Source organism: Pimephales promelas, chromosome 4 (assembly GCF_988280905.1).
Source record: "Pimephales promelas chromosome 4, fPimPro1.hap1.1, whole genome shotgun sequence".
Classification (NCBI taxonomy): Eukaryota; Metazoa; Chordata; class Actinopteri; order Cypriniformes; family Leuciscidae; genus Pimephales; species Pimephales promelas.
This window is the reverse complement of record NC_142772.1, coordinates 10,206,919-10,222,090: the sequence shown is the minus strand read 5'-3', so window position 1 is coordinate 10,222,090 and position 15,172 is coordinate 10,206,919. Positions and strand designations below refer to the sequence as shown.

General features: G+C 35.2%; 1 protein-coding gene across 1 annotated transcript in view; it reads right to left on the bottom strand.

Moving 5' to 3' along the window:
* The window catches only part of wdr36 (WD repeat domain 36), a 31,591-nt gene extending 24,565 nt beyond the window's left edge, over nucleotides 1-7,026 (bottom strand). Inside the window, exons 1-6 of the mRNA XM_039662363.2 lie at nucleotides 6,738-7,026; nucleotides 5,488-5,515; nucleotides 5,287-5,387; nucleotides 3,955-4,072; nucleotides 3,734-3,866; nucleotides 1,997-2,051 (exon numbers count right to left, since the gene is read on the bottom strand). Of these exons, the coding sequence (XP_039518297.2) occupies nucleotides 1,997-2,051; nucleotides 3,734-3,866; nucleotides 3,955-4,072; nucleotides 5,287-5,387; nucleotides 5,488-5,515; nucleotides 6,738-6,899 (597 nt within the window). The 5' untranslated portion in view covers nucleotides 6,900-7,026. The remainder of the gene's footprint in view (nucleotides 1-1,996; nucleotides 2,052-3,733; nucleotides 3,867-3,954; nucleotides 4,073-5,286; nucleotides 5,388-5,487; nucleotides 5,516-6,737) is intronic.
* Between the last annotated feature and the right edge of the window lie 8,146 nt (nucleotides 7,027-15,172).

The following is a 15,172-nucleotide window of genomic DNA, read 5'->3' as shown; positions in this document are numbered from 1 at the left end:
GAAATACGACAACTCTCGTCTCTCGTGCATCTTTTCATTCGACCACCTTCTGTTTTTTTTATCTCTGGGCAACATCTCAACTTTGCGTTACAAGTGGCACTGCACAGAAGACGGAGAAGGTATAAAGTTTTCATTCATAGAGAGGGGCTATGTTCACTCATTCAAATAATGAGATTCTTATTGTGTACTAACAAGTGCGGTCAATGTTAACGCCTGCGATTAAGTTTGTCCAGTTTAACGTAAATTAACGCATCATCATCCTTGTATTGTAACTATCCTTACATTAATAATAATAATAATAATTCATTACATTTATATAGAATTTTTCTCGGCACTCGCTTTAAGGGGGAAACTCTTCAACCACCACCAAAAGGTGGTGAACTGCAAATGCTTTATGAACCGCAAATGATATTTTTTTTGGATCTTTGCGCGATTAGACATTCACACACGACGCGCAGAAAGACGCGCAATATTCTCTTTCGACGCAGTGCTTTCTTGCAATTGGGTCGGTTCATGTTCACACCGTAAACGAACCGTACCAGAGTTCGTTTGGAACCGTACCGAGACCACCTCTTCAGCTGGGTCTCGGTTCGGTTGTTTGGTCCGCACCCGAGTTCGATTGCTGTATTCACACCTGCCCAAAAGGTCCGCACCAAGGGGGCAAACGAACTAGAGTTCGATTCAATCGAACCAAACAAGGCAGGTGTGAATACACCCTAAGAGAAAGTACTCCACCATCTTACTCCGACAAAAGTGACTTGAAAGCACTGCCATCGTAAACACGACTTCCCACCTCGTATGTAAGAAACTTCCCCAGGAGGAAGGCACCAATAGCCTGGGAAAACCCAGACAACTTCGGGTAAATTTAGATTTGCTCTGCAACTTAGTCTGGCAAAGAGCTCATTCAAGCCCAATTCTAATCCTTTGAAATCACAGAAACAATCAGAAACGTTGGGGCGGGCTTTACACGATGACGACTGCACAGCAATGGTGAAGCAGATTTTGTACATTTACAAAGATGGATGCCGCTGTGGAACGGTTATAGTTGAACACCGTCATTAGAACTTTGTAACTGCCAAAACCATGTTATAATTTTTTTTCACAAATCTTTTTTATCATAGAGATTGTTTAATTACTAATTTTAGCTTATAAGGGAAACGGAGGAGGAGTTAGTTAGGAGTTGGAGGCTGCTACTGCTGGATATGATTCGGGTGAGGTCTGTGCACCTTTACCGATCAAAGCGCGCGCTGACACGGAGTAAAGCCTTGTTTATACTTGTTTATAGCACAAAAATGACGCGTTGGGTGCGCAAGACCCTATTTCGCTTGGATATGTGCATGGCTTTTTTTATTACAGTGCGCGCAGCGCCGTGTCTGAGGATGAACGACTTCAAGCCGAATCTGCCCGAGCATGTACGTCTCACCGCAGGTTTTGTTTACTGTGTGTGATATATTTACTGGAAAGCATATTTACTTCTAGTTGTCTTGCTGTTCATTTTAAATTAACGTAGAGCAAGTAGCTAACCAGTGTCTGCTAGTTTATTAAAGTTGTTCTATAACAGATGAACTTTGCTCTGCATACGTCATCTCCTTCATCGCTCTAGATTGGTTTTAGGTCTATCCAATTGTGCCCAGAGGCATTTGAGCTATGTCCGTTGGTGACGCCCCTTTGGAAATGACTGGTCTATGAAGCTTTGCCAGAGAATAACTGGTCTGGTTTTAACCAGGCTAGCCCTGTCATATATTTTTTAATTGCTGGAAAGGGTATGAAAACATCCCTGTCTGCGGGCGCAACAACTTTTAGAGTATTTTCTCATCTTTGATAGTTTTGTGCAAAGGTTACAGATATTCAGTGCGTATATCTCTTTTAATATCAGTCAATTACTCGACTCTACCATGTTTGTGGATTCTGTTTTTGAATTAGTCAACTATGAATAGGTGTAGTTTTAAACGTGCACAGGGTAAAGAATAATAAGAAAGAAAGTAATGAGACCAACCTGTTGAAGAACAGTTACAGCAGATGCCCATCCAGGAAATGTGAACAGGAGTTTGCTGGATTAAGAAAGGAAGATTTGTTTTATTATTTCAAACAACACTAACAAAAAGGTCATCATTGAGAACAGTCATCATTTGGAATAATGAGAATTACAAATAAAATAGAAAATATTTGCATTGTGACAGAATTTCTCTTTTTCTCGGAGTGGAATATGACGTTGGAGTGCTTCAACTCGTAAGTAACACAGCTACTTACTATTATAAGCAATGCAAATACTCAAAACGGGCTGGGCGATATGGTGATATACAGTATATCGTTACCGCGATAGAAAACGTTAGTCGTAACAGATTTTTTTATTCCGTGTATACCGCGAAATGCAAATAAGGGGGCGTGGTTAACTCCAGTGCAGCGCGCGTGAGACTGATGCTGAGATTTGTCAAAGAAACATGGAGAAAGCAGATCAAGAGGATCCACAAAGGAATTACGTTTTCTAAAGGGTTGTTGTTAACGTGATATGTTCGGGGGGAAAGGCAGCCGTCAACTTGAGCAGAGCAGCAGCACCCAGGCTACAGTTTAGAGGAGTGCACGTTCGCAACGGGGAAAGCATGAAGTTACTTGATAACAACATTTCATAGGCTATATCAATATCATTATGAGAAATAACCTTAAATAATGTATAGTTATCCGCATCTTTCCTTCTCTTATGTATAGTTACTTTTTAAACATGAAAATCGCATTCAGCATGAATGAACATCCTGCTTGTTAAAACGAATGTACAATCCTGTTTCTGAGGCAAAATCACTAAATATGCAGCGCGAGTTATATATTTTTTAACTCCAAACAATTGCCTACTGAACCAGTTGATAAAATCTTCCTTTGATTCGATCCGTGATTACAACTTCGCATCGCATTTTGTTGATGTAAAAGACGCGCGCGTGCACATGCACTGAGAGGGAGCGCGCGGTGTTCGACGCACTGTTATAAGGTGAATTTAAACTACACTGACAGTCAACACTAACAACACTAACAGTAGCTGCGGTTTGGTTTTCATATTGCTGCTCTCCTTCTTGTCACTTCTGAACTGACGGGTTGCCAGATATTACAAAAAGAGCAAAACAAGCCCGTTAAAACAACAGTGTGTGCAGTCTCCGGTTGTGCAGGAATACCCTTCTCCGTTAAAAACGCAGTATAATAAGCACATGTGGTAAAAAGAATATTATAATTATATTATAAACTGATTGATGAAGTAAAGCAATGCATGAGATTGAAAAATTATTTAAAGTTGAAATGCACCTATGAGTTGTATTTAATATCAATCTATTGTGGGAAGTTCATCTAAAAGTTTATGAGTGTTTTTTGTTTACTATATTTTGATATAAAAATAGTTTACCAAATAAATAATTTACCGAATAAAATAAAAATAAAACAAGGTGACATACTTTTCATTTCTAAATTATTTGAGTTTATTTATTATACAAAGCCCTTTTTGTCGATTTATTTTTTATTTTTTGAGGATAACTATATCGTGAAATATATCGTTACCGTGAAATAAAATTAGTCATATCGTGAAACACAATTTTGGTCATATCGCCCACCCCTACTCAAAAGATAATCTTCATACCATTAATCTACGAGTTAAAGGCACAGAGCACACTTCAACTGTATAAACACTAACTTTAAATGTCGTGGAAGCCACTAATATCACCCACTACATTCGGCAGTCATTAGAAGTGCATACTTTGATTTGATGTTCCATAACTGAAGACTCCCTTGACTGCTTCCGAACAGGATTTTGTTCAGGTAGGTGCTCGGGTGCATCAGTGCAGAGACCTCAAATGATGCTTTGTCATATGAAATCTGCAGGTATGTGTCTGCAGTGAGATTGACAGAACATATTACACACACTGTCATTCTGCTGAAAGAAACGAAATTTAAACATAGCAAAAATAACAAACCAACCTTCAGACGCGATATCCCAAATAATGACAACGTTGTCCTTGTCGACAGAAATGAGATGATCTCCAAAAGGCAAGAGTAAGTGAACATCAGCTTGATGGCCTTTGTATGTGTAAACAACCTGGATGGAAGAGACAGTAAAAACATATTACTTATGACTAATCATTATTTCAAAGTCTCTTTAGTTTTATGCATCTTTAAAGGTGAAGTGTGTAGTTTCTGCGACACTAGTGGCCTAGCGGAATTACAAAAACAAAGCATGTTATCATACAACCGCACAAACTGCCCTTCAGTGAGTCGTGATTCGTGCCTCGCCAACTCAAAATCACAAACAGCTCTTACAGGTGCTCATGAAGGCATGTTTCAACAGAAAAAAAGCATGCTACTTTTAATAAAATATTAGGAAAACTTTGAGTCAGCAAATGAGTAGGGCTAATACTCTGCATACTTAGTGCACACAAGTATTTTACTTGTATAAGTGAATAAAAGCATAAATTAAACCTGTTCCAAGTCTCTTCAGAAAATTTGGACTAAATCACTCAATTCACATGGATTAGTTTTACGATATTATTATGAACTTTTTGAATTGTCAAAGTGGTAGTTGCGTAACTGTCAATGGCCAGAAAAAAAATTACATCAAAAGGTCTTCATTTGTGTTCTGAAGATGAATGAAAGACTTTTTTTGCAACAACATGAAGCTGAGTAATTAATGCCAGAATTAACATTTTTGGGCAAACTATCCCTTCATCGCGATTAATCGCATCCAAAATAAAAGTTTGTGTTTACATAATATATGTGTGTGTAGTGTGTATACTTATTTTGTATATATAAATACACACATATGCATGTATATATTTAAGAAAAATGTGTTATTAATATATCAAATATTTATGTTTATATATGTAATATTAATTTTGTGTAAATATATATAAAGTATATACATATATACATGCATGTCTGTGTATTTATATATACAAAATAATTATACACACACATACATTATGTAAACACAAACTTTTATTTTTGGATGTGATAAATCGTTCACAGCCCTACATCAAACATTCTCTGGCTCGGCCTGCTACAGTAGCCACGCTCCAGACTTTCGCTATAGGTTGAGCTGGTAAGAGACTGATGGATCGGAGCGGATCGCACTCAGCCTGGGAAGTTCAATGTTTACACTTTTGGGGAGATAAACCCATGAATGGCATACTAATAGTAGTCAATGAACAATAAACTGGGTTCAGAAATATATAATATATTTATATAAAAAACAATCTTACATACTTCACCTTTAAGAGCACAGTAGATCACTAAATATGCACTTTCATGCTTTACCTCTTTGCTTTTTGCAAAAGCTGAGATAAGTTTTCCATATGCAGCATAGACAAGCATACGATCTGCCGCCAGGGATGAAATTTCTTCTGGCAGGGCATTACCTGTATAGGTGGTTATTGCAAGTGTTTCAATAATTGTTTGATCATGTATGTGCAGAAAATGTTCTGTAATCAGGAAATACATGTACTGAATTCTACTTACTGACTGCAACGATTCCAAGTTTCTTTACCTGCCAGGAAAAAAAAAAATATTCATTTTGGATTTCATCAAAGATTCAGTTCATTTTAAATTCGCTGAAAGCAGTACCATAAATTAAAGGCATCCAAAAATGAAAATTCTGTCATCATTTACTCCCCCTCATGACGTTTCAAACCCGTAAGACTTTCGTTCATCTTCGGAAAGAGCTTCCTGTAATGCCATAGACAGCTATGCAATTAGCACGCTTCAAAAACTTTCTTTTTGATATTTTTATGAACTTTTTGAAGCATTGAAGTGGTAGTTGTAGCCATCAATGGAGAAACAACATGCTTTCAGATGAGATTTCATTAAAAGATCTTCTTAATTTGTGTGAACAAAATGTTTAACTGGTTTGGAATGACATTAGGGTGAGTAATTATTGACCAAATGTTTATTTTTGTGTGAACTAACCCAATAACTAATAAAAAAGCCATATTATATGAATTAAGTTATTCCAACTTACAATTATTAACACACAACTTGTATTACTTTAATTGTAACACCATATTTGGTTGATTACTGTATCTAGAAAAGTGTGGCTATGCAAATGAATACTGAGTAATATATTAATACATGTAACAGTGCGACATTACAAAATAATGTTGCCAAATTTTGTACAAAATTAATCCGTCACTTTGAGACAAAACAAAAACAATAACATGCATATCTAAACTGGTTTAATTAGTGCATCAACTACAGGTATTATTTCCACAGTAAACAAGTAAGTTACTGTGGTTACATGGCAACCCAGAGTTCCTGTGGGTGATACAATGATGGCAATACTACGGTGCATTTACTGAAAAGCTTGTTTATAGTTTACCTTGATTTTGGACATGGTATCATGGTACAACTATCGTATTGTAGACATTTACAATGCTACCATGGACAAATCATGATACATAAAATCTCCATACCATAGTATTATCACTGTACAACTTGCGCTTTGATATAAACCAGAGCACAGAAATGCATGCACAAATGTATTTATATTGTATTATATGGTGAATTCAAGGATACTATGGGTCTTACATGCATGGTAGGCTAATAAGTTAAACTTTTAAGCTATGTACCATGGATTTTAAATGATTATCCCAAGTAACGTTAACGTTACTAACGGTATTACCACTGAAGAGGTCAGACACGAAGAATATAGCATAACATATTTTACAAAGAGGTTGTTTTGACTAACTTCCATTAATTGAATTCAAACTTACATTATAAGTGTGGAAACAATGTCCGACTGCAGTGACCACATAGAACTCTCTGTGTTTCTTATGGAAGCGAAGCACGTGCGCCAGATGATTCGAGTAATTCCCCAGCGCCCTGAATCCAGAGAAGATCGTGCTTCCTTTCTTTCCAGCAGACATATTGCTCATGTATTTTCACCCGTACACTCTTTAAACTTCACTGACTTTGCACAGAATTCAAGTAAATGTTACCACCGTTCCCCACACATTTCTGTATCAAAACCCGAAGCTGTCAAATTGTGTTACATTAAAAACGGTTCGTCAGGAAACTCTATACAATGGGTTCCTACCCACAAAGTCAATCATTAAATTTTCAAACATTTTTACTACTTTGAACATTTTTATTTAAAAAAAATTAAATAAATAAATAAAAAATACATTTGTTTAAAAAAATAGAACAAACTGCATTACTGAACGAATGTAAAGGCATAATTCTTTATTTTCATAAACATTGTTGATACAGTATATTGGCTTATATATTAGTTGGATCTGTTAATGCCTACATTCAAAAATGATGAAAAAATAAAAGAGACTGACACAGTGCATACCATAAGACAAATATTTAAAATAGTTAACTGTTCAGCAAATATTTGAAAATAAAACATTCGTGCTGTGCACACTGTGCAGAACAAATACAATCATCTATCAATCCATTTTCTTAACGGATTGATACTTGTCCTGTGGGGATTCTAGAACAGATCAATCAGCTTAGACAGTTTTTTTTAGGTTAGATTAACAAATTTAATTATATCGGTTACTGTTTTGCAAGTTTCCAAGTATAAAACCACACCAGCATCTGCAGAAGGATTTAAGAGAGCAATTCCTCGGCGATTTTAGGGTTGGTCTTATGGTACACTTCTCCTGAAAAAAAAAAAAAAAATGCATACATGTAAAACCTTGATAATTACAATTCTACAATGTAATAACAACAGTACAAAAAAAGAACAGAATAATTCAAAGAAATAAAATGCTTTTATTCTGAATGTTAAAATTAGCAATTGAAATGTAACACATTTGTTCTTACACTGCTGTCTCTTATCATCCTTTGAATGTCCTCCAATATTGTACATTTTCCATCTAAAGTCCAGCCCAAGATGCATGTAATGTCTTTTTTCTGTAAAAAAACAATTAAGACAAGGTAACATTGTAACATTCCGTTAACTTAAGTTCCTTCTGTATAATGCATTATAAAAGCATTGTGTCCTGTAATGCACCTTATAATGCATTGTATGGTCTCATGAATGATTGTAATTACTGTTATAATACACTATTTATCTATTCATTGAACAAACCTTTAAAAAGTATAACGCATTAAAACACCTGACAAACAACCAATTTCGGAATCTGCAAATATTATAATGTATTTTAACTATGATTTTAACTATGAAAATATATAATGTTACAAATACCTTTATAATGTATTATACATAAGGGTAAAGTGTCACCATTTGTATTCTCTTTTTTCCAATATGTATTTATTAGTAGTTTGAGATTTATTTATTTATTCTGGGAAAAAAGGCTGCATGTGAACCATAACTTACCAGGTGGTCACAGGTGATGTTATAATTCTGGCAGGGAAGAAATTGCAGATTTATTTTACCTTGTGTCAATAAACAATCATTAAAAAAAAAAAATAACCATTAAAATTACCAGAATAAAGACTTACCTTCAAATGAGGATGTATAATATTCAAGGCATCCTTTTGAATTGTCTCGAGGCATTTTATATTTGTCAATTTTCTATTTGACCTGACAAAGTGTAGTGTGAGCACTACAAGGAACAACTCTGTAAAAAAAATGTTAAGAGATAAGAAAAAAAATATCATGACACATGCTCAGTAAATAAATGCAAGTGAAATAGCTCTTACTCCAAAGATTTCTGTTGTTCATCTTTTAACACTATTGCAAATCACATAAGACGCTTCTTTTATAGACCAAATGCAGTGCAAGATTTACCTCAAGTATGACTTTGTGACAGATAAATGCTTCTACGTATAAGGACTTATTACACTTATGACTCAAATCTCATTGCTTGTCTTCACCCCACACATTTTCGTAGGAATTCCACAGTTGTGACCAAATCATCCAGAAACTATAGGCAGGCAACACAGTTTATTTGACAATTCTAAGCATTTACGCAAAAACAAATATTCAAACGCAATATTCTATGGCCTCTATTTGCTGTGGTGTTTCAAAAGATCACTATAAAGATCACTATAGCTGTCCCACAACATAAGATGAGTGATGATACGATCTCATCTAAACTTTTTTTAAGAACCAAAAAATACACACAGATCCAAATCACATTTTTACAATTTGGCTGACACAGAATACGATTAGAGTTGATACAATCTTGTATACATTTTTTTTAAGAACCAAACACACACTCACACACATCTGGTTTGTTATCTTTGTGGGGACTCTCCATAGACGTAATAGATTTTATACTGTACAAACTGTATATTCTGTCCCTTTAATTTTTAAAATGTTAAAAAAAAAAACTCATTGATTTCTAAGGTTTTTTTTTTATACTTATGTGGACCTCGCTTTAGGTTCCAACGGTGACACAAGTCCCCATGAGTCATGTGCATTCAGGTTGAAGTCCCCACCAGGATAGAAAAAAATCTAATTTTTGCAACCCTTCTGGCCCACACATGTAAAATCTCACAAAGTACGATTTTTAAAGTTTGCCTTAAAACTCAAAATGTATGTTTTCTCTAGCACTGGCCTTGTGTGTTGGTGAAAATAAGAATATTGGGGTTCGTTGTCACGTGTTTATTTAATATTTGATGTTATCTTTTAAACTTGCAGCTTCATAATTGTTTAAAGCAGGTTCCCATTGCAACCCCATACACTGTGACAACATCCCCACTATGTGAGATCAGTGCACTGCACTGTAAAAAAATATTGTTGGTTTAAAGCTGCAATACCTAAGATTTAGATGCCGCTAGAGGGCGCTACATTCGAAACAACAACAATGGCTTTGCTTGATGACGACGTGGAGGAACGCGGAATGATGGGAACTGTTGTTTTCAACTCCACCGTGGATAAATCAGTCAGACGGGAATCGAAAATTAGTTGTCTTGGATGAGGTAAAGATCGATTTCTATGACATGCTTGTTTTTCATTAAACTGAAATAACCGCAAGAAAAGTCAGGTTTGAAAGTAAATTAGTTACTGTACGAGTCACTAGACGAAGCTATGGTGGAAAGGGTTTGAAGGGGCAGGTCTCTTGCAAGGAGTTGACGTGGCTGGTCCTCCTTGGTAACTTTATAAAAATAAAAAATCAATTTAATGTACATTTGACACATCTTTTCATGTCGTGTAAGTAACCACAGCTACAGTTTCACAAAATAAACGTTAAGGGGGTCGCACACCGGACGAGAAGCTGCAGCGCCGCGTCGCGCCACATCTTTAAAATTCGAACACATTATTATCTATAAGTGTACACATACCGCCGGCGCCATTCGGCGTCTGTCCGCGGCGCCCAGCAACAACGCCTCAGGGCCGTGTTCAAAATCCTGCTGCGCCACAGAGCGCCATTTACATAGTTTTATATAAAATTGTAATTATTTTTGTCTCAAATCGTTGCTAATGGATCCTGACTTCGCCCTATGCTGCAATATGCATTTAGTTTTGCAGTGATTTACAGAAATCAGCTGCTTGAATGACAATTACTGATTATTAGATTTTTCAGGTGAGATTCTCAATTCATTCAGTGAACGGATGCTCTGAGGTAAAGTTTTCAGAATGCAGACTCAGCAACGATTGTATTTAATTGTACAGTACAATAACATAGAACAGACATTATCTTCCTTTCATGTCATTAAACATAACAATATTGCTGGCCATACACTGATGAGAAAATGCGCGTCCGGTGTGCGATAACGTTACCTGGAGTTGTCCTAGACGCGACCGGAGCTTCTCATCCGGTGTGCGACCCCCTTTACAGCCAACAGTTCACATTCCGAGAATAAATGAAAAGAATAATTGTGCTCCATTCCATAACAAATGCGCGAAACAAGCTGACGTTTGTTGCTTGATAGACGCTAACGCACAACTACAACTACCGCATTTGTCCAGGACTACACGTAGTACGAGCGGAAACCGAGGTAAGCGGATATGACGCGATTGACTCGCGACTCCCAGCTCACCCCTGCTCACACGCCCCGTTTCCTTGGTTAAAATCTCAATTTTCTCGCGATTTAAACATTGTTTGAAACATTTGGAATATTGTGAGTTATCATCATAACTAAATATATAACACTGGCCTTGTGATTATGGGATATTTTAATGCAAAAATCTTAGGTATTCCACCTATAAAGCTACACCACTCTTTGGCTATACACTGTGTGATTTTTAACCCCATCTAGCGGTGAAAAGGTATATGACCATCCAGTGAATATTAGTTTCTGTTCCTCTCAATTCCGATTTCGTTTTAACTCCTACAGTGGCCAGTGTAGTCCAAGATTAACATGGCTTCCAGTTCGACCTCGTCCATGAGTGTTAACTCAAACGTAAACGCGAAAGGCGAAGCTTGAATTAACGGGTATGTCCCTCTTTGGCAACATGGTGACCGACATTAGAACCCCTTACCCGTATGTATTTTCAATGGCATATTATAAGTATAATATTATAATATTATAAGTATATTAAGTAAATATACATTAATGAGCACATATATTTTTATAAGAACTAAGTGTTTTTAGCTAAGAATAAACTAAAAGAGTTACACAGTGTAGCTTTAACTTAAAAAATTAAGTAACCTGGTTGCCTTAAAATTTTTAAGTTCATTGAAATGAAAAAAAAAATGAGTTAATACAATGGATGGAGATTGATTTAATCATCAGAAGCTCAAAATATTATGTTCTCTAAACTACGTAAATTATTTAAGTTGATTTGACAAAGGAAAAAATGTTGATTACAAATCATGAAAATATTTTTTTACAGTGTGTATCATTTTCAAAGGTGTCTTTAGTCTTCAACGGTGGTGGAAATATTCAAAAATGCTTTGCCAAACCAACATGGTTCGTGTAGATACAGAAATTGACTCAAAAATAAAATGCTACTGAAAACCATTCACTGTTTTTATAAGTGTGACAACTAGCCCCAGTCTAACTAAAGCTCAACTTTTCTCAATAATGGCAATGAATATGGACATGATAGGTCTGCTTTACACATTTGCTTCAGAAGTTACAGGATAATGAGAAGACCAAAGAATAATGAGAGAAAAAAAAGGTTTCTGAAACCTACAGTGAATTTTTTTTTAATGTTTTTGAAGGACATTTGAAAGACATCTCTTAAGCTCAACAAGACTGCATTTATTTGCTCAAAAATACAGTATGTATTCGTCATGGCAGAGCTGAAATTTCAGCATCATTACTCCAGTCTTCAGTGCCATCTGATCCTTCCGAAATCATTCTAAAATGATGATTTGCTTATCGCATTATAATTCACTTCAATTCATGAAACGTTATTATCAATCAACCAGTGATAGAAATTTGTCTAGGTTAAAAGGCTCACATATACACAGTAATCACAAAACACACTTACTCCAAAGAAAGTACCTTACAAATATGTAATAAATAAAGGCTTAAATACACTATACTAATAAAACTATTTGTTCTTATTTAACCCTTTAAGGGGCAAGTATAAATAATTTTGATGGAAAAATGATTCATTGCTATTTTTGTATGTATCTAGACTAAAATGGCAGAGTTCATAAATTTTTTTCAAAATATGACCTATAGTTTCTAAGTTATACTCTGTATCTCCCGAGATACATTGCCCATTTAGGGTTACATTTTGCAATTTATTATTATTTTTTTTTATTATAGTTAATATGACAACTTTTAAAACATTTAATGAACAATTAATTAGCTACAATTTTTCATGTTATCCATACAACATTAGAAAAATTTGAAAAAACTGAACTTTTTCTCCCAAGATGCATTGCCTATGTAGGATATACATTTAATATTTCATAACTTTTTAACCCCTTAACTGTCAATAATTATATATTTTTGGAAAGGTCTAAGACTTCTAATTAAATATTCGACCCCTGTTTTGTGTTAAAAATTATCTAGGAAGAGTAATTAATGAATTTATGACAAGAGTGCACCTAAAAAAATCTGCATCATAACAGGAGGTCTGACCTTTGTCACAAAAAGTTGATGCACCCACTTTTAATCATTGAAACTTCTGTTTTTATGCTAAAAGTTCATAATAAAACATATAATCTAGTATTTTTCAATAAAAAATAAAAAGTATAGTATAACATTATCCTCTAAAAATTATAATATATATGTATATATTATCATATAATAATATATTATAAATATTCACATATTTTAGTAGTTATCATAAATTAGGTATCATTTGAAAGCTTATAAACTCAGAATTCATCCTGTGAAAACCATTTTATAATTGAACGTTGCCTTACCATAGAAACGGTACTTATTTTATGAGGCTCCTCCCCTTTTGGGCATCCTTATATTTCATAATTTATGATCAAAACCTTTTCTAATCTTGACAAAACACATATTGTCAGAAAGGTCTGAGTCCCAAGGTTCCAAATTTTGTGACAAAATTGATATTTGGACAGAAATGTATTAATTTGTTAAGGCAGAATGTACACAACTAAATTCAATGGAATTCAATGGCACCCGGTGGCTATTTTTGGTACTACGCCTAAACAAAATCTCATGGGAACTTCAATTTTTGTGATGTCAACTTCAAATTTGGAACATAACTTGGTTAGATTTATGGCTTTGATTTTATAGTAATTTTAGAGTAAAAATATTTTGTAAAATATATATTTTATATAAAATAAAAAATACATAGTACAGTATATTTGATTTACTGTGAATTAAAACTTCCATAACTTTTTCATACTTTCATTTTTTGAAGTGTTTTCACTTCAGCAATAATCTGCTGAGTGTTTTCTTTAAAACAAGACCAAACTTGGGTATATATTCCAAGGCATTCTTGAATTATAACCATTTAAGTGTGAATAGAGCATTTAACCCCCATTCGCAAAAAAAAAAGGGGTGGGGGGGGGGGGGGGGGGGGCTGACCAGTGACCAGCCAAAGCCTGACTTTGCACTTCTGACACATGATGGATTTCTGCCCATCCGGGCACATCCAAAACCTTTATCCTATTCAGTATCTGTAGAGAACAGGCCTCAAAACATGAGAATATCTGTGAGTGATCAGCCCTGGAAAATACCCTTATATGGGCAATGTATCCCCCGGGATACAAACATTCAATGCCTAATAATCAAAGTTGTGAGAAGATTATTTTGAAAATAACAACAAGAACATGTAAAACTATCCTTAAAAAACTACTTTCTAAAACAAAATCACTTTAAATAGCATAATCGTGAAAAATATAAAAACACTTAGCTCATGGCGAGTGTCTTTGTCCATATATGCTGCCATTTTGGATTTTGATACAAATATTTGGATTGTTAAAGCAAAACATGACCCATCACCCCATCAGTGTTTCTCATCAACTGCAACCAAATAATGCCTCTCCCCCCATAGCCCCTCCCCCTACAGCCTGTTAAATGTCTGTATCCCCCAGGATACAGAAACTCTTTAAGGGTTAAAATAGAAATGGCAGTAGGAATAAAAGAGTTCCTGTTAGCTTTCATTTTGGGCAAAGGATCTCTAAATTCACAACCTGATGGCAGTAACTGAAAAGAGTCAGTAACAATGGAGACTGCTTTTCAGCAGAAAAGGATGTAATATTAAAGGTCACAATTGATTCAACAAGAGAATGATGCACTGCTTTTAAGATGTTGTCTTACATTAAAGGAGTAGTTCATTTAAAAAAAAAAAAAAACTTTTGCTGATAATTTACTCACCCCCATGTCTAGAGTCAGACCTTAGTTTCAATAGTCATGTCAAAACAATAACTAAATCAACATACTATCATCTGAAAAATATTTCAAGAATTAGATGCTTCGTTTCCAGTCAAGACTTAGAGAAACTTGTGCATGCTTTGATCACCAGCAGGGTGGATTACTGTAATGGCCTCCTCACTGGTCTTCCCAAAAAGACCATAAGACAGTTGCAGCTCATACAAAACGCTGCTGCCAGGATTCTGAGCAGGACCAGAAAATATGAACACATCACACCAGTCCTCAGGTCTTTACACTGGCTGCCAGTTACATTTAGGATTGATTTTAAAGTATTATTACTGGTATATAAATCATTTAATGGGTTAGGACCTCAATATATTGCAGATATGCTAACTGAATATAAACCCAACAGATCGCTCAGATCATTAGGATCACATCAGCTAGAAATACCAAGGGTTCACTCTAAGCATGGAGAGTCTGCTTTTAGCTATTATGCCAGCCTCGGCTGGAACCAGCTTCCAGAAGAGATCAGGTGTGC